A 20,665-nucleotide genomic window follows, 5' to 3' on the forward strand; every position below is an offset into this window, starting at 1 on the left:
AACTGGTTCCTTACTTGCTGGTTACATTGTTTTGGTCTTCTAACCAATGCATAGGTCTTACAGGTCAGTTCTTCTCACAATATTTTCATAGGAAAGAAATCCATACCACAGTGCTGTGCTTGAGTGTTTAATAGTTACCCAACCAGAGCATCTTTTTTGGGCATGCGCAAAATCACACCTGAAGCCAAAAAATGTTACCTGAATTTCACTGCAGGAAAAATAGTGAGAATGGATCTGGGGGACAGGAAAAAGGGAGAGAGCTACCTAATTTGAGTAACTCCTGAAGAAAAAGCTGGGGGGGGGGGGGGTTGACAGCTCTGCATACTATTAAATAAGTTGGGCCCTCATCCAGGGAACCCTAATTATTAGTCCACTGGTCATCTGGATGCCCTGGTTGGTAGGCCCTGCCAACAAGCAAAATTGTGCCCAATGTAAAGAAAAATAAAAAGTGCCCTTTCATGCTGGATATGCCCTAATCAGCCAGATTATGCTAAAATGCCCATAATGTAACACCCTGGCCAATCTGATATATATTGCACTTTTCCATTTCAGAGCCCTTAAATCTGCCCCCCTAATCATGGACCTGCCCAATTGTAGAAAGTTAAATAAGCCAATGAGGTTTTTTTGCACTTCATCAATTTAGGGCCTGGTATGAAGTTGAATGAAATATGTTCCTGCAGGACCTTCGTGGATCTCTGGTTTGTTCTTTACGAAGTGTTCAGTCACAGTCTCTCTGAAATAATGGTATAAATGGGTTAATTCTGCTATATAATGCTAAAGTTATACAAGCCTACATGGCACTCTGTTGCACACCTTTGTTATATATTGCCCCCATGGTAATTCAGAGATTTTTGAAAATGTAATTCATGAACAATATTACTATCAGCTTTTGGATATATTTATTATATGGTATTATATTATGGTTTCAGGTTTTCTGGTTTTCCTGTTGCGTATTGACTGAGCAGTTGATTTATACTATGTGTATATTTTGGGTACTGCTATGCTGGGTATTGTTACATGACTATGGTTTTTTATTTTCATTTTCAGTTGTGAAAGTAAAGTATGGGAATGCAGATGGGGAGTTCTGTAAGTTCCCTTTCATGTTTAATGATAAGGAATACAACAGCTGTACTGATTCAGGTCGGTCAGATGGCTTCCTTTGGTGCTCTACTACATATGATTTTGACAAGGATGGGAAATACGGCTTCTGTCCACATGAGTGTAAGTACTACTTAACTGTGTTTTTTGCAAAGAGGGGACATATGTACCATAGAGTGTATTGTTTTTTTAGGGAATAAAATCCTTCAACTTATCCTTCTTATTCATTATTTCTACAAAGGAAATATTTTGTGGTTAAATGTGTTGAAAAATACTCTAAAATTAACTGGCTTAAATCTTGTGAAGACTGTATCTCCCTGTGACAGCCATTTACTAATTCTGTTTTTCCACCCATTATCTCTGTTTTATTATAGAAATGTCCTTTTTTGCTTTTTGCAATAGCGTTTAGGAATTATGTTGTCTTACTAATTTAGTTGGCTACAGGATCACCCATTCAGCATTAAATGATGACAAGTATTATGGGGTCTCTTTAGGGAGCAGAAAGGAGCAGAAAGGAAGTTTGCAAAATTGAAAAAAATTACATTATTCTGTAGTGCAGCAATGAAAAAGGCATCTCAAAAAGCTGAAATCTACTGTGTTACCCACCCATATTATGGTGCTTATCAACTGAAGGAATCACGGTTTAGAGAAAAGAGAAACCTCAGAAAAAAGTGACTCAGTCAGCAAGAAAAAGGATCTTAGAAATATTTGTCCAGCTCTAAAGAAAACCACATTGATTATATTTGCCAAAGCACAAAAATAAGCTAATCTCCTTCTGTAATATTTGTCTTGAGACCAAAACAGACTATACTAGATGTAAATGGGTAAAAAGGGGCTTTCCTGCCCAACTCAAGACAAAATAAACAAAAAGTAATTTCAGAAAAGGTCATTGAACACCAGAGAATGCAAATTCAAAAGAACACAGTTAGAACACAGCTTCCAAAAGATACAAATCCATTTGGCAGTCACAAGGCAATAATAAGATCAGAACCTTAAAAAAAAAAATCAGGATTGCTGACACAGAACCAGCAACTTTAAAATCTCCAACAGGAGTAAGGTTGAGCTTTCCAATCAAGGTCCTTGCATAATAGACAAAGTTTGAAGGCTGAAACCTTCCTGGTGCCCAAGAAAGACTGGGGGGTATTGATTATTTCTCAACCTTCATTTGCTCAGTGGGTGCAATATCTGAGATTCAAAATTAAATCTCTTATACATAATTGTTATTTAACCAGCTATTAAACCAGTGGTTCCAGATGCATAATTGGCCACAACAACACAAAAAAAATACTTTTCAAATTATTAATGTAGATCAAAAGTTACCTATAGGTTGTGTTAATTATTTTTCACTGACAGGTTTGCTTTTGTAAGTGTTATATAAAGTTCCTAAACCTGACTTTTTTGCGGAACATGGGGGATCAGAAGACAATGTTATGATATGTTTTAAAAAACAGTAATTTCTGGTGTCAGTATCACTAAGTGAAGGTTAAAGCTTTAATTATGGTTTTAAGGCAGTGCTATGTGTGTAGCATATGGTATGTAAATACCCTCTGTTTTAAAAATGCTCTTGGTGCCTGCCTTTTATTTCAGAAGGGACTCTTTGGCTCTTTTTTGCACTTCTGCCCATGGTTCTTTTGCTTTGCTGCTTTCCAAGTCCTACCCCCTGTAGATGCCATGTTCCATAATTACTTGCTTACCTCTCAACTGTCCTGGTTTTCATGTGACAGCACTGATTGTTATATAAACTATGGAAAAAATGTTTTGAGTTAAATGAGCATGTGTTACAAGTTATCTGATGGAAGTGGAGATTAATAAGTGAAGTGTGTTTTTTGTTAAATGGGTGTGTGTGTCACACGTTACCCGATGGGCAGAGCTCAAGATTTGAAGAGTATTTCATGCACTACATCACAAACGCAACAACATCAGAGGATGAGAGGGGGAGATTTACTAATCCACGAACTGTCCGAAGGCGTCCAAATGCGTTTTTTCGTAATGATCAGTATTTTTTCGTCGCTGTCGCGACTTTTTCGTATGTTCCCCGATTTTTTCGTCGCCGTCGCAACTTTTTCGTATATTTTCCGCGACTTTTTCATCGCCGACGAAAAAGTTGCGACAAATACGAAAAATCGTGACTGCAACGAAAAGATTTTCGTTTCCAGTACGATTGTTTCCCTTTCGGGACTCGGATTCGTGGATTAGTTATTCTGCCCGAGTGTAGTAATGGGAAACAGGAGGGTGATAAATCCTGAGACAGGCTAAGGTCAGCGCAGGCTGCTTTCAGTAATATCAGGGCCAGGCAAATGGACCCAGCAGAATTCAAGCAAGATCAGAGTCAGATAGAAGGTCTGAGGCAAGATTAGTTCAAGCAAGGTCATAGCATAAATAGTATGTAACAGATGGCACTCACATCCAGCAGCTGTGCTTGTGAATAATACATTTTATTAAATCTCCACACACAAGGTCAGAGTCACACAGAAGTTACTGACTCATACGCAGTCACTGATGTACGTGCACGTGCAGATGCAGACATTAACTCATGAATAGGTACACGTACTACTGGTTGGCTCATGCAACAAAGAGGACCCGTGGAGCAAGCTTTAAAACATGTTTGTGGGGTGTTTGTTTCAAAACTGAGACCTAGCCCTACGGTTAGTATATCCCTATTTAAAAGTATTTAAAGTAACCTCCTACATTTCTGTGTATGCATAGAGGATGATATAATACAATCAATATTTTGACTATTTTGTGTGTTTCAAGAGTTCATGTAAAAAGTTAAAAGCTATCCCTATGTCCCCTTTCCTTATGGTGCCAGAAACAGTTTCATGTGCTGAACACCCTAAAGGCCAGCCATGTTTTCATCAATATTAACTGGCCTTTTTAAAAGACTCTCAAACTGTTTCTTTAAAACTACTTTTTACTTGCCTAATGCCATATAATTCTTCTTTTTACTGCAGTGCTATTTACCTTAGCTGGTAATGCAGAAGGGAAGCCCTGCAAATTCCCTTTTAAGTTTCAAGGCAGCACATTTGACAGCTGCACCACTGAAGGGCGAACAGATGGCTACAGGTGGTGTGCTACTACAGAAGACTACGACAAAGATAAGCTGTATGGCTTCTGTCCAGAAACAGGTATATTGCAATTTTATGTGATCCAGGAAGTAACCAAATTGACCTACCAGCTGGGTGGAATGGATGTTATTCATTCTACTCAAAAAGGATAAGGATACATACACATAGAGCTTGTGTATACAATTGTAATCTGTACTACTACTTTATACCTAAACCTCAGTCTGAGTTACTGATATATGACCCCAGGTATATATTTTTTTTTACCTTCGCTAGTGTTACTTTGCTTTATATCTTGGCCCTGACTTTACCTGACAAAATTATCACTCTTTTTCTAAAGTGGTCCTGACCTGGCCTGTCCAACATTTTTTCAATCCTTCCATTTCCTAAAGGAAGGTACAGCCATCTGGATTTGGAGTACTGTGAAGATATGCAGTAAGATATGGTAGGACTTATGTTGACATTGGTTAGGCTCAAAGTTAAACATGGCTGTTGTGGGCACAACATCATGTCAAACAAGTATTCTCATTGTTCGTCTTTCTTTATATTAAGACTTACATCATGTTCAAGACAGAAACACCTTATACTGGCAAATAAATAATATAGCTTCAAGAGAGGGTTGGATGCCTTTTTAAAAAGTGATAAAACACAGTTACCAGAATGAACTCTGGGGCCTAATTTATGATTTTCCAGGCTTTCTGAGCTTTTATATGCATAGCTGGCTGCAGGGTTATGAAAGGGAATTGTAATTTGCCTTTCTCTTCCTATAGTTTTTAAGTGAGATTTAAAGCCTTTCAATTTTGGTTTCAAAGTAGTGGTGAGCACCTTCTGTTTGATGAAGGTTTTCACTGCATGTCTTGCATTGTTTAGGGCTCTTCGGCCCCATTTAGCCCTTCTTACCCTATTGAAGTGTTTTTTCTGTTTAACTTCATATTTTAAAATATTTTAATACATCCACAAATTGGGCTTTTGGACAACTTTTTTTCCCTGGAGAAGTGGCAGGAATAACACTCACAGCAAATTGTTTTGTTCATTTGCTAATTACTATAGAGCAGAGAGTAGCCCATAGCCTGTTGTTCTTACCCAGAAATGAGCTTACTCGGCATTCAATAGAACTTGTGTATAACAGAGAGTGCCTGAAACTAAATCAGAGGATTGAAGAAATTAATGAGTAATTTAAATATATACTCTATGGGGGCCATTTACTAACTGTCAGATTTTTTTTCCAGATTCGGATTTTTTATCACTAAAAGCCACGGGAAAATTACTATGCATCGGCTAAGAAACTGAATCCGACCATTAGTGGAAATGAGTTTTAGTCGAATTTTTAAAAATATGAAATATGTTAGAGTTTTAGTAAATCTGCCCCTTTATGTAAATAAAAGAAATATAAACTTAATGATAAAATTTATTATTTTGTATTTTGTAACTAATATTTTAAATTCTTGTGGTTGCAAGTCTCTTCTAAGTCTGTTTGTCCCATTCTCTGTTGGTTAGCTTTATCCACTGTTGGAGGAAATTCTGAGGGTTCACCATGTGTCTTTCCTTTCACCTTTCTGGGAAACAAGTACGACTCATGCACTAGCTCTGGCCGCAGTGATGGGAAACTATGGTGTGCTTCAAGCAGTAACTATGATGATGATCGCAAGTGGGGGTTCTGTCCTGATCAAGGTATTTATAAGAAGTGCAAATAAATTCTTGGGATTACGAGTAAATAAAATGCTATACTGCTTACTCAAAAATATTTGTATAGCTTTCCATGAAGAAAGACCAAATTAACTAAATATAAAATATTATTTTATTGCAGTAAAAGCTGAATTAATTTGGTCTTGAGGTTTGTTATCAACAATTAATGTTGTGCTTAGAGTGCAGTGACACACAGTACTCTTCAGATGTTTTTTTTCTTTTATGAATATACAATATGTTTGATATGACTAACAAAGACAAATCTATGCATCTGGTACAGTATAATGTAACAACTGAACATTTCAACAACAAATCATACATCTACCGTGCAGCTGTGGTCTGGTAGAAGCCTTTTTATATGTGGAAGTGAGGCATAAGAGTAATCACAGGTTTTCCAGTATATGGAAAACCATCAATGGAAGCAATCTTTGGTTAGGGTTCACATAATAAACCTTTCTCTGTAATGACCAAATTTATGAACACAAAGCAGAGACAAAGAAACCAAGATGAAGTACAGGTATAGGATACAGAAGACCATCTCCCATAGACTCCATTTTAAAAAAATTGTTCTAATTTTTAGAAATTATTTCCTTTTTCTCTGCAATAGTAAAACAGTATCTATACTTGATCCCAACTAAGATATAATGAATCCTTATTGGATGCAAAACAATCCTTTTTAATGTTTAAATGATTTCTTAGTAAACTTAAAGCATGCAGATCCAAGCATTCCTGAGCATACCTGTACCTTAAGATAACTGATGAGTGAATCTGTCCCGTTTTGGCCAAAAATTTGTGAAATGGAAAAAATTTGTGAAATGTGCACAGCTTTTTTTTTTACATGTGCATTTTAGGCAAATTTTTTTCACTGCAAATTTTTGCCACAGTTTAGCGAAAAAAATTGCTGATGTTGAAATGCAGAATTTGCCTACAAATCCATGCCTGCCGAAAAAAAATCACTAATCGCTACTAAAGATGTATAACTAAGTTAAACAAGAAGAAAATATGCCCCATAATACCTAATTTAAATATTGGATACTTGATTTGTTTACATCACTTAGTTAGCTAATAATTGGTATCATGTTACAACAATAATGGGCCTTTATATATTTTTTTAAGGCATGAAGTAAACATGAATAAGTTTATTGGTGTAAAACAATTAAGGAACATCTGTTTTGAATGTGGTATTTTGTCAAGCACCTAGAAATAATTCAGGAATGAAGTCCTGAAGAATGTTCATTAGTGCTTCTGACATTAATGCTATTGGCCTATTTGAACCTTTTGCCTCAAATTCCCCTGATTTTGATATCCTTGAGGCTACGGAACTTAAGATTTGTAAGTTTATGACTTTCTGATTATTTCTTTTAGAAATTGTCAATAAAGAAATCATTCAAACAACTTTTTTCAGATTCAGATTGCAGGGTCACTTATTTACATAATCATTCTTTCCTTCCTAGAACATTTTTCACAGGGCTATACTGTAAAAAATGCTATTTATAAAAATTAATATATATATTACAACAGATGAAGCAGTGGAGTAAGCACATACCCAGTGCAATTATTTGCATTAACAGTACTCTCATATGACATTACCCAAAAATAATTGTTTAAATGTTTAAACACAGAGGCGGCGCTCGAATCAAATAAATGTGATAAATTAAACCAATGATTATTTATTAATTAATTGAAATAGAAAACATTCATATATAGAAATACATCTTGGCATTAAAAATAAAGTACATCAATACATAAATACATAAAAATATAATCAGAGATATATTATACAATTTGGGACCCTAGAGTGAATGTGGGTCTAAAAATTCATAAAAGGAGAAATATAGATAATCGAGGGATATAATCCTTACTAAAATTACAAATAGTAAGTTCAATATAATAGGGTAACCACACCAATATCCTAATCCATAACAAAAGAGTAAAAACAAACTGCTATAATATCTAGTCCCCGGATGTAGTAATTAGAAGGTATAGATAACCCCCATAGGGAACTAACTCCCAAGAATACCACCCAATAGGTAGGAGAAGCCAGAAAAAGTAGTGGTCTGAGGATAAGTGTTCTAATAAATAACCAGACTCCTGGTGTATGGAGTAATAAATAGCGTTACCAATTGCTATATGTTTTACACACAAACACCACTTACGAGCTGGTGTATATAATAGGTAAAGAGAAAATCCCCCACGCTTAGAAATAAACAAAGTGACACCCTCTGTCCCGGCCGGGAACTTACTCAGGTCACAGTGAGTTACAAGCCTTCCGGAGGATCGCGCTCCTACACGCGGCGCAACGCCGTTGCGCTCCTGATGATGACGTCACTACAGTGAGCCAAGGATCGTCACTACAGTGAGCCAAGGATCGAGCTACGGGTCCTCCTAGGTTACAAAATCCGACGCGTTTCGCGCACCTGCGCTTAATCATGGATTAATCAATCACAGGGATCGCCTCTCATTTATATACCCCTCAGTATTACATGGACCTGCCCCCCTCTCCTGCTACAAATGTTAACCCTTGGGTGGTAAACCTAAAAACTACTAATCATAAACCCTACAAATTGACCTATAAACTTATAAATACTAACTAAATAAAATGATACAGCCCCACAAGGTTAGATGATCTACCTTCAAAGAAAAAATGTCAACAGCAATATCAAAAATAACTCATAATAAATATTGATTACAACAGATAGAGCTACCCATCGTAACCATTAATGAGACTGCCTAAACAAAGGTACCAAACTGTATCCGATAAATATATTGCTATATCAACATATAAAAACATATACAATAATCTTTGCAACACCTAATATTGAAGTTTAAAAGCGGTTCTCATAGCTATCCCCAGGGGTTACCTCACTAGTCCCCAAGTGATGCTGCCATCTAGTGGTTAACTTAAAAAGGATTTTACGTTCCAATTTTCATTAAAACCTATCGGTTCAAAAGTGTTCAGTGAGAACATCCAAAAAGATTCCCTTCTATCTAGGGCCATAAGTCTATCTCCCCCTCGATAATCCACTTCTATATGTTCAATCGCCCAGGCCTTAAGGTGTCTAACATCTGATGTATGTACATCTCTGAAGTGCCTATATAGTGGTATTTCTGTAGATCCTAATCTGATTTTCCGAATGTGTTCATACAGTCTAGTGCGAAAAGATCTTATAGTGCGTCCTACATATTTTCTGTTACAACTACATTCTATTACATAGACCACATACTGAGACCAACAAGAAATATGGCCCTTAATAGGATATTTTTTCTCTGAATTATAGTAATTAATGCTTACAATCTTCTTCGGACAATAATTACATTGGGAGCAGTTACCGCATCTATGCCATCCCCTAGAGGTCATGTTGTCTGTCCTATCTATTCCCTTCGAGATACTGGAAAAATAATTTAGAATAGATTCTCCTTCAAACGTAGAGTTTTTTCTATGTAGTTTTAATACAGTGGGCGTTAGGATATCTCTTAAAGTCTTATTTTTCTTACATATTACAGGTAAATGTTTTGGTAAATTATTTTTTAGAAAAGGATCATGTGTAAGGATAGGCCAGAATTTCTCAAGTACAGAAAGTATTTCGGGCAATTTATAGTGATACTGGACCACCAAAGCCAACTCGCCATGCTCAACGGACGACTCATTGACAGTGGTTTGCATCACATCTACACAGTCTATTTTGTTAATAAAAAACTTTTTCCGTTTGAATCTCCCTTCCTTCTCCTGAGATATTATTCCAAAAATAACATTAAATTTCCCCATTTGCTTTAGGTTACAGTCTTTTCCTAGTAGCTGCTCATGAATTTGGGCATGCTCTAGGGCTAGAGCACTCTCAAGATCCTGGAGCATTAATGGCTCCAATTTATACATTCATAAAAAACTTTCGGCTTTCACAAGATGATATTACGGGGATTCAAGAACTTTATGGTAAGTATCAGCAAAAATAACTTTGTTCTTATTTTGTCCATTATGGACTTCCTTTCCAAAAGTTAGGTGTACTATTTTTTTTGTTCCTCAGTAAGCAAATTAAGAAGATAAAAAATAAATAACATAGCAACAATGAATACAGCAATGAATGTTCAGGTTCCTGAAAGAGATGCTGCTGAATAATATGGGACATTTAATAAAGTTAAAACATTAGGGATGTACAGAATATTATTAGAATAAGCCAGAGTCTGTTTATCATGCCATGTTAAAAAATAGTGACCAAAACACATACATTACTGTCTGATCTCCAGGCATCATCATGTAATAATGGAGAATTTATCAAACTGTGCATATAGTTTTGTTGTAAAATCCTGTAATCTTCCAGTGAAGTAAATCACTTTTTTTTATGGCATTTTTACGGCAGAAACTTGCTTACCTCCAAAATGTTTCCCCTTGACTTGAATATGTTACACCATATATGTAATGGTATAAAATAACTGTGTAAATTCCCCATACGGTTGGTGTAATAAAATACACAACTTCCTTAATTCGCCATTTATGGTGCATTGCTTGTTACACTATTTTTCCAGCACAAATAATTTTAAACAGCATGTTCCAGTAAAAAAGAGTTGTACAATATTTTGTGCTTACGCTTTCCTGGGAACCCACAATAAATAAATTTAATTTACCTAGGAAATGTATTAATTGTTTTTTTCAGAATAACATAAGCTCTCTAAATATTTATGTATTTAAAAGTTAAATGGATGTGGATTAATATGTTAAAAATTAATAATACATTTTAATTATAAAAAAAAATTATTTTATTTGCATGAATGCACGGTTAATCCATTACGGTGGCTTTTTCTGTTCAGTAGTAGTGAATTCTCTACCAATCAGTTGAACTGAAGAATCCACTCAGATATGAAACGGTTTCAATAATACTCAGAAAGTTCCAGTTGCTGTAGACTTATTTCTACTAGATATTGTGTATCATGACCTAGATAAATAAAAACAATTCATTATGCCACAAAACCTCGACAATTCCGAATGCAAAAATACACCAGCTTAAACCTATCAAGATCATATAGAAGTCAATGGCAAATGTCCCTTTTACAACTGGAAGATCTTTCTTTGCTTTGTAGTTACTGTATTTGAGGTTTTTGGGGTTTTTTGACACTGGCTTTTATGTGACAATACGAAAAAGTCACATTTTTTGTGCAACAAATTTAAATTTTTCACACAAAATTTTTCGAAAAAAAAAAATATAAAACCACAAAAATCCAAATGTTAATAAATCCCCTCCTTGATCTGTGTTTATGTTGTTGTCAGGGTCAGCTACTATGATAACCATATAGAATTTCAGGTTGAAGGCAAAAAAGAGAAATGGAAAGGTAAAAGCAGGGGTGGGCCAAGCCAACTGGCAACCCACCTAGCAATCTCACCCCTGCTTGCAGACCAGGGGTAGAGAGGAGAGGTACCTGTCTGGCACACCCAGCATTGCACCCTAGGCAAGTGCCTCTTTTGCCTTGGATAGTAGGTCAAAAATCATAAAAAACTAGACAAATTAAACATTATTTAAATATTAAAATGTATTAGAATAGAAATCAAAATGTTTTGCATGGGGACTTGCAGGTTACAAACCAAATCTGTAAACTGCAACATTTGCACACAATATATATATGCAGCCTTGTCATTTCCTTTTTTATGGCAGGTGATCTGTTATTATCTTGTGTCTTGTGCTCATTATTAGTATTAAGCTTTAATTCAAAGTTTGTAAAGGGAAAAAAATCATTTATATTTTAATATGATTTCTAATAATATACACACTAATTTAATTAGTAACATATGTTACCATAAAGTATAATTTTTCCATTCACAATATCTATGTTTTTTCTAGGTCAGGGATCCAAGGAAAAACCACGTCCTGGACCTGTCCCTACAATGGGCCCTGTCACACCAGATCTGTGCTCTAAAGATGTTGTACTTGATGCCATGTCTCAAATAAGAGGGGAAACATTCTTTTTCAAAGACAGGTAAAAATAGCTAAACAAAACATCTTGCATTGCTGTTTTGAACATGTTGTATCTATTGCTGTTAAGAGCAAACTCAGCATAATCACAGCAGTAGAGGCTGAAAAAAATCCTTCCTAAATAGTAGTTGATCAAGAGAAACTTGAAAATTCCTTCTGAAGATGGCTCTATTTTGCCTTAGAAGAGGAAAAAGTTAATTCCTTTGGGTGCTTCCTGACCCACAAGAATTTATTTGTCACCATTTTATATCAGTCATGGGGGACATTTTTTTCAGATTTATATGGCGCACTCCAAACCCAAGAAATAAACCAACAGGACCTCTACTTGTTGCTACTTTCTGGCCTGAGCTACCTGATAAGATTGATGCTGTTTATGAAGAACCTCAAGAAGAGAAGACTGTTTTCTTTGCAGGTAATACAAACTAGCACACATGCTATATACATCTCATTCAAGAGTCAACTAGAGTAAAATACTATATAGGTAAATATACAGTATATAATAATAAGTCTTCCATTTATTTTATTTTAACATAATGTTTCATTTAATATGTTCTACCGTATCTTCTAATTGAAATCCCTTTATCCCAGTATGTGTCCATTCAGTTAAGCAAAGGGCTCCATAGCTATAGCAAATAAAATGGATGACAGCAGACCAACTTGCCTGGTACCCTGTTGTAGGAGAAAGGAGACTGATGCTACATTTTTGACTCAAATACAGGCTTTAGGGATTAAGTAGAGCTAACTTGGGTTCAAAGCTTACATTCTTTAAAACATGCCAAAGATAATGCCACTCCCCTGTATCAAATGCCTTGGCTATATCGAAGGCAACAATAATCCTTTGGCCAGCACAGACATGTGTAAGGCTAAGACTGGTGTATAGCCTACAAATGGCAGTATAATTACTAGGCATAAAGTCAGTTAGGTCTTCATGCACCAAGTGCATTATACATTACAGAGCTAATAACTTAGCTAATATTTTGTCAGAGGTGAGCAATGAAATAGGTCGATATGCCTCACAATTCATATGATCTTTACCAGGTTTAATCAGAAAGAAAATAGTGGCTTCACACATCAAAGTATTGTGTCCTTAAATTTAGGAGACAGATCTTTATGAAAACACTGGTATATTTTAAATGGAATATCATCAGAGCCCAGTACTTGACCTGGAGGAAGGTGGTTAAAAGCAAATAAAGCGGAGTGCCATATCAGTTATCAAACCTAGAAGATTAGAGGGGCAAGCTACAGGAGTCCCGGAACTTTGTCATTTAACACTTCGTTAAAATCTCTGACAGGGATTATCTGGGCCTGTGGGAAATTAGCAATATAATTAGCCATTTTTCTATATAGGGGGGTAGGACATAGATGTCTCTAGAGAGTCAGATTGTAAAACCTGAAAATTTGTGGTTTTCTGAATAAGCATTGAAACACCTCCCACATAGGATGAAGATGTGCAGTGAAAAACCTATCCATGTCCTCTTAAAAGAAAGAATTTTGCTGCATGTTAAGTGGGTTTCTTGCAGCAATACTATGTAGGCATTAAGCATCTAAGTATGATCAGGAGGTAGTTTTCTCTTCTATTCTTTTCTCTTCTTATCATTCATTCCCTGCACTTTCCAAGAAAGCAGAGAACATGTTTTGATATCTAACATTACACAGTATTATGCAATATTCAAAAAAAATACAAAAGCAGTATAATTTGTCATGGGACCAAGAAAAACATGCTGATATTTGTTAGTAGAATTACTACAAGCCCCACATCGAAGCACATGGCGTTCCTCCCTTCCTATCTATCCCAAACTAGGCAAAATGTATCCCTTAAACAAGTAACTAAATAATAGTACAAGTGTGGTTATTCCACTGAAAACTGCCCTTAAAAGAGGAAGAGTTAATAGTCAAATAAAAGAATGATTATGGGGGAAAAAAAGGTTACAAAAAGCCAATAACCCACTGACCATGCCTCAATTTAATATGTGTGAGGAAAACAACGAGAAAACCCAGGAGAAAACCATCTGCTTGCTAGTATATGTTGACTGACAGAAATGAATAGCTGTTATTCTGATAGCGATGTTTGTAGCCCTTACACTAGTGCAATACCCAAGTATTAAAGCATCCAACCAATGCAGACTGACCTCCTTAAGAATGAGAGTTTTCACGATTACTATGTCACTATGACCATATCAATAAGCAGATATTATATTATATAAATACAGTGGCTTGCAAAAGTATTTGGCCCCCTTGAACTTTTCCACATTTTGTCACATTACAGCCACAAACATGAATCAATTTTATTGGAATTCCACGTGAAAGACCAATACAAAGTGGTGTACACGTGAGAAGTGGAAGGAAAATCATACATGATTCCAAACATTTTTTACAAATAAATAACTGCAAAGTGGGGTGTGCGTAATTATTCAGCCCCCTGAGTCAATACTTTGTAGAACCACCTTTTGCTGCAATTACAGCTGCCAGGCTTTTAGGGTATGTCTCTACCAGCTTTGCACATCTAGAGACTGAAATCCTTGCCCATTCTTCTTTGCAAAATAGCTCCAGCTCAGTCAGATTAGATGGACAGCGTTTGAGAACAGCAATTTTCAGATCTTGCCACAGATTCTCGATTGGATTTAGATCTGGACTTTGACTGGGCCATTCTAACACATGGATATGTTTTGTTTTAAACCATTCCATTGTTGCCCTGGCTTTATGTTTAGGGTCGTTGTCCTGCTGGAAGGTGAACCTCTGCCCCAGTCTCAAGTCTTTTGCAGACTCCAAGAGGTTTTCTTCCAAGATTGCCCTGTTTTTGGCTCCATCCATCTTCCCATCAACTCTGACCAGCTTCCCTGTACCTGCTGAAGAGAAGCACCCCCAGAGCATGATGCTGCCACCACCATATTTGACAGTGGGGATGGTGTGTTCAGAGTGATGTGCAGTGTTAGTTTTCCCCCACACATAGCGTTTTGCATTTTGGCTAAAAAGTTCCATTTTGGTCTCATCTGACCAGAGCACCTTCTTCCACATATTTGCTGTGTCCCCCCACATGGCTTGTGGCAAACTGCAAACGGGACTTCTTATGGTTTTCTGTTAACAATGGCTTTCTTCTTGCCACTCTTCCATAAAGGCCAACTTTGTGCAGTGCACGACTAATAGTTGTCCTATGGACAGATTCCCCCACCTGAGCTGTAGATCTCTGATCAGCGCTCTCCTTGTTCGGCCTGTGAGTTTAGGTGGACGGCCTTGTCTTGGTAGGTTTACAGTTCTGCCATACTCCTTCCATTTCTGAATGATCGCTTGAACAGTGCTCCGTGGGATGTTCAAGGCTTTGGAAATCTTTTTGTAGCCTAAGCCTGCTTTAAATTTCTCAATAACTTTATCCCTGACCTGTCTGGTGTGTTCTTTGGACTTCATGGTGTTGTTGCTCCCAATATTCTCTTAGACAACCTCTGAGGCCGTCACAGAGCAGCTGTATTTGTACTGACATTAGATTACACACAGGTGCACTCTATTTAGTCATTAGCACTCATCAGGCAATGTCTATGGGCAACTGACTGCACTCAGACCAAAGGGGGCTGAATAATTACGCACACCCCACTTTGCAGTTATTTATTTGTAAAAAATGTTTGAAATCATGTATGATTTTTGTTCTACTTCTCACGTGTACACAACTTTGTATTGGTCTTTCACGTGGAATTCCAATAAAATTGATTCATGTTTGTGGCTGTAATGTGACAAAATGTGGAAAAGTTCAAGGGGGCCGAATACTTTTGCAAGCCACTGTATGTATATATATATATATATATATATATATATATATATATATATATATATATGTAGGGACCCCAAAGAATTGGGCCCCTTCAGGATTAGTTCCCTTAAGACAGGCACCATGAGGGTGGCCTTATGAGATTTGGATACCTAAAGGTGGTCCTAGCTGTTTATGTGTGAAAAGGGAGTTTCCCTGCAAGTTAACAGCAACCACTAGATGTCGCTGTGCTAAAAGTATAAAAGAAAATTACTCCCATGTTCAGCAGGTCTTTATGCCTGGGACCCCTCTGTAAGGAGGTCAACAACAGGCTAGTGTTCTAGTACAGGCGGTACTGTAACAGGTCACTCTAGGAGTGACAGGCAGGCTAGAGAGAACGGGCAGAGAAAGCCCCAACAGGAGAGTGAGGGGTTAAGACCCCCCAGCACTCATGGCTGGAGTTCAGGTCCTGTAGTGTGTAGTAAGAGGAGCCAAGTCAGCACCTGGGAGTGTTCCCAGTGAAGGGGCCCTATGCGTGGACCGGGGTGAGTTCCTAGGTGGAATCATCCGGCGGGAGTACCGGGGGTAGCCCAAAGAGAGAGTGTGTGACTTGAGCCGTCTGTGTGACATCCTCTGAAGTGTTCTGCCTGCATCAACAATAAACAAGTTCATCTGGTTCACCATTTTAACCGGTGTCTTGGCTGTTCATATACTGAGGATCCTCAACTGCCTGGTAAGCAGCTACCCCAAGGGAGGGGCAAGGTACCGGGAGTTGCTGGGAGTCCGGGTCCAAGGAGGACCGGGAGTCTGGGTCCAAGGAGGACCTCATAGAAATTTCCCAGGGAGGAGACATATAGTTCTACCTATACCTACCCTGGGTGGAGGCACGCCATTCATTTATATCATACCTGTCCCCCATAAATAAATAAGCGGGGGCTCAGGGCTCCTGTAGCGCCACACGCAGGTGATTGCGTGTTTAAAGTACAACAGTAGCCAAAATAGGGTTACATATATATATATTATAATATAATATAATATATATATGTAAAAAATGCTGATGCACACCAGGAAAATTTTATCAAAAAAAAGATACTTAGTTTATTTAGATCGACGTTTCGGTCCTCACCCGGGAGAGGTGAGGACCGAAACGTCGATCTAAATAAACTAAGTATCTTTTTTTTGATAAAATTTTCCTGGTGTGCATCAGCATTTTTTACATATTTACATTGTTTATCTGATTTGCACCCAGGTTGTTTTCCCTATAAGTGTGTGCCTCAGCCTTTTTCTATATATATATATATATATATGATATATATATATATATATATGATATATTGGAGACAAAACGACTTTCTCGCTGTCCCACTGGCCTCTGATTTCAGTAACTTGTCACTCAGTAATTGTCACTTGTTAAACATTTTAACCACAAAATGTTTTCCTTGCTTGGTTTTAATTAAAGTATTAACTGTTTTATATTGTCTCCAGGTAATGAGTATTGGGTCTACTTATCAAGCACTTTGGAAAGAGGATACCCGAAAAAGTTGACCAGTTTAGGACTACCTCCTGATGTTGATCGTGTTGATGCTGCATTCAACTGGAGCAAAAACAAAAAGACATACTTCTTTACTGGGGACAAGTTCTGGAGGTAAGTTTGCACAAATACAATGGGGTATATTTATCAAAGAGTGAAGTTAGAGCTTACCACAGTCCACTATAGTGAAATTCTGTCCCTCTCTATTTATTTTTAAAGGATTTATCAATAAGTGAAAGTGAAAGTTCATTCTTTAATAAATATTCCTCAATGTGTACCATATTTTTGCTTTGCAATAAAAAAGAAAAAGCAAAAGAAAAATAGGCTGACCACTACCTGATTTGGCTTGTAAATGAGTTTTCAGCCAAAGTTTTTGCACTTCCCCAGAATAATGTGATGTTCAATCCATTGGATCAATAAAATTTTTCTGAAGGAAAAAAACTGGCAACATGTAGAAATAATCAACAATCTGCAACTCCTATATCTGTAACTTTGAGGTTGTTTTTTTCTGCATACAAAGCAATTGTCAGGGGACATGAATACTCATTATAAATTTATTATAGACAGATAGTAGGGTATTTATTTTTTCTCATAGGAAAGACCAAATAAATAAAAGCCATATTGTATGACTTTAAGAAGAAACTTTTATTTGAAACAATAGAAATGGTTTTTCACAGTGAGGGCAGTGAGGTTATGAAATCATGTAATGTTTTGATAGCTGAATCCATTAATACCTGTAAGAGTAGACTTTTTGGACAAGCCAAATACTCATAGCTACAAAAGTCTCATAATCTGCAGTTAGTTTCATATATGTGTATGTACGTATCTTATTTTCCTGCTTTTGAGTTTTACTTCTGATTCATTACCAATTATTAACAAGTCTTAACCCTAGCAATGCTGTTACAGAATAATCTAATCAACAGGCAGCACAACTAAACAAACCTTGACTCAAATAGCTATTAGGGCTCTGGCACACGGGAAGATTAGTCGCCCGCGACAAAACTCCCTGTTCGCGGGCGATTAATCTCCCCGAGTTGCCATCACCTGCCATCCCACCGGTGAACATGTAAGTCGCCGGTGGGATGGCACACGCGGCGGCGCGATTTCGGCAAATTGCCGAAGTTGCCTTGCGAGGCAACTTTGGCGATTTGCCGAAATCGCCTGTGCAGCGTGTACCATCCCACCGGCGACTTACATGTTCACCGGTGGGATGGTAGTTCGGGGAGATTAGTCGCCCGTGACAAGGGAGATTTGTCGCTGGCGACTAATCTCCCCGTGTGCCAGAGCCCTTAACCCACCGTATATCTGCAATCTCCTTGCTATGTCTCTATCTTAGTTAAGATCAAGTGCAAAATACTGTTTTATTAATACAGAGAAAAAAGGAAATAATTAAAAAAAAAATATTTATTTTTTATCAAATTGGAGTCTATGTGAGATGGCCATGCTGTAATTTGGAGCTTCAGGATAACGGGTTTACTGATAATGGATCCCATGCCTGCATGTACTAGGGATGCACCGAATCCACTAGTTTCAGACTCGGGCAAACCCCGAATCCTTTGTAAAAGATTCGGTCGAAAACCAAACCAAATCCTAATTTGCATATATAAATTAGGATACGTAAGGGTTAAAATTTTCAACTTACATGTTTATGTGACAAAAAGTTTAGTGATTTTAAGGATTTTAATTCAGTTTGGCCAGGCGTGGATTAGTTTGAATCCTAATCTTGCTGAAAAAGGACGAATCTTGGCCAAATCCTGAACCGAATCCTACATTCAGTGCATCCTTAGTATATACTTTACATTAAAGGGCAATATACATTCAGTACAATTAGAAATGCGTAGACCAATGACCCTGAGAGCACATCATATCTTTATGCTTTATAACAGTTTTGTTTATTTGTGGAAACATCGTAGCACTACATGTTTCGGCTTAACAGCCTTCTTCAGGCACACCTGAATAATTGTTTACAGCCAGCTTGGGGTCTGTAATCTCTTAAGGAGCACTTATTAATTACGAAAGACGCTGCATAAGGACTTATTTGTTACTTTGTACATTCAATACAAATTGACTTGTAAAATAACATTTTGTTGAGACTGTGAATTCTTATTATCTTACATATGTTCTTTTAGATATAATGAAGTAAAAAAGAAAATGGACATTGGTTTCCCCAAATTAATTGCAGATGCATGGAATGGTGTACCAGATAATTTAGATGCTGTGCTGGATCAAACCGGAAGTGGTAAGCACTTTATTTCTTTATAACACTTTATTGAGGTGGAAAAATTGGTGCAATATGTTCCATTAGTATTTTTTAAACATAGTACTTCCAATTTGATATTTAATCTTAGCCAGTCAATAATGTCCGTTCCAAGCCTTGCTCCCATGCACTTATTGCACACAAATGTTGTGGTTAAAAACTATGATGTGCACAAAGAATGTTGTATGAGAACACATATTTTAGCACTTATTCTGACCTAGACACCTAGCACACAAAAAATCTGCATGAAATATAATTTTTGAACACAGTTTTAAAAGTGTACAGAAAATATATTTTTTGCACATACAACCAAATAAAAATTAAAATTAAATATGGCCATACACGCACAGATTATATCGTACAAAACCTCGTTTCGAAACGTGTATGGCCACCTTAAGAGTTTAATTGTTGGTCAGGTTTTGGGTACTTTTTATATTTAAACTTGTTTTTAAGCAAGACCCCTTTTACTTTTATTGGTTACTTAGTCACCAAAGCAAGGTTTTTATAATCCACTAAATCAGAAAAAAGGTATTACCTACTCTATATGGTTTTTGTTTTCGATCTATGCCTAACATGGTAAAACACCTTGCTACTTCTAATTGATTCAGTCATGCAAAAAAAATCTGAATCTGTTTCCCACTTGCCTAATATAGGAACAAAAATTCCCCTTGACACCATTAGGGAAAAAGAAAAACAAAAAAACACTGCCTGGGTCAAACATATTAAAAATGTATTAACCCTTTAAGTGCCCCTTTAAGTGCCTGGGGCGCGATTGCCGAGGGGCCCCTTCAGTAGCTAAAGAGATCTCAGGGGCAATTTGTATGCACTAGCTTCCTTTTGGGGTCTCTAAATTCCAAATACTTTAATGATCCTATGCACAATGGGCATCAAACTGTTCTGTGGACCCTTGGCTTTCATATTTAGGATATTTTCTCTTGGTACCTAATGTTATGTGGGAGATACGATGCTTGAAAGTGGAAGCTTTGAGGCGATTTTTTAGAATTTTCATAATTTTTTTATAGAAATTGCTAAATTCAGGAAAGCATTGTTGTTTGGTACTTAGGAGTTGAAAGACATAGTTACCCATTTCTGATTCGGCAGAATGTGTACTTTTCAAAAATATATGGTTTCCTGGGGTAAACCTAAAGTTCCAGTATTTTTGGTTTTGGAATCTAAAGTATGCCGTATTCTGCTGTAATGCTTTGAAAATGTGGTAATTTACTGCTGGGAGTTTTTGATCTATAGAAGTCAGAAATATCCATAAAACTATACATATCTGGTATTGGCACGTTTGGGAGACATGAGGTTTTCCAAATCAGTTGAATTTTTTTCCCT

General features: G+C 36.9%; 1 protein-coding gene across 1 annotated transcript in view; it reads left to right on the forward strand.

Annotated features, from left to right (window-relative positions):
* Positions 1 to 20,665, forward strand: part of mmp2 (matrix metallopeptidase 2) — a 37,214-nt gene that overhangs the window by 14,784 nt on the left and 1,765 nt on the right. Inside the window, 8 exon segments of the mRNA NM_001015789.1 lie at positions 1,048 to 1,221; positions 4,050 to 4,223; positions 5,658 to 5,831; positions 9,622 to 9,777; positions 11,675 to 11,810; positions 12,082 to 12,218; positions 17,028 to 17,187; positions 19,203 to 19,312. Of these exon segments, the coding sequence (NP_001015789.1) occupies positions 1,048 to 1,221; positions 4,050 to 4,223; positions 5,658 to 5,831; positions 9,622 to 9,777; positions 11,675 to 11,810; positions 12,082 to 12,218; positions 17,028 to 17,187; positions 19,203 to 19,312 (1,221 nt within the window).

This window comes from Xenopus tropicalis, chromosome 4 (genome assembly GCF_000004195.4).
Source record: "Xenopus tropicalis strain Nigerian chromosome 4, UCB_Xtro_10.0, whole genome shotgun sequence".
Taxonomy (NCBI): Eukaryota; Metazoa; Chordata; class Amphibia; order Anura; family Pipidae; genus Xenopus; species Xenopus tropicalis.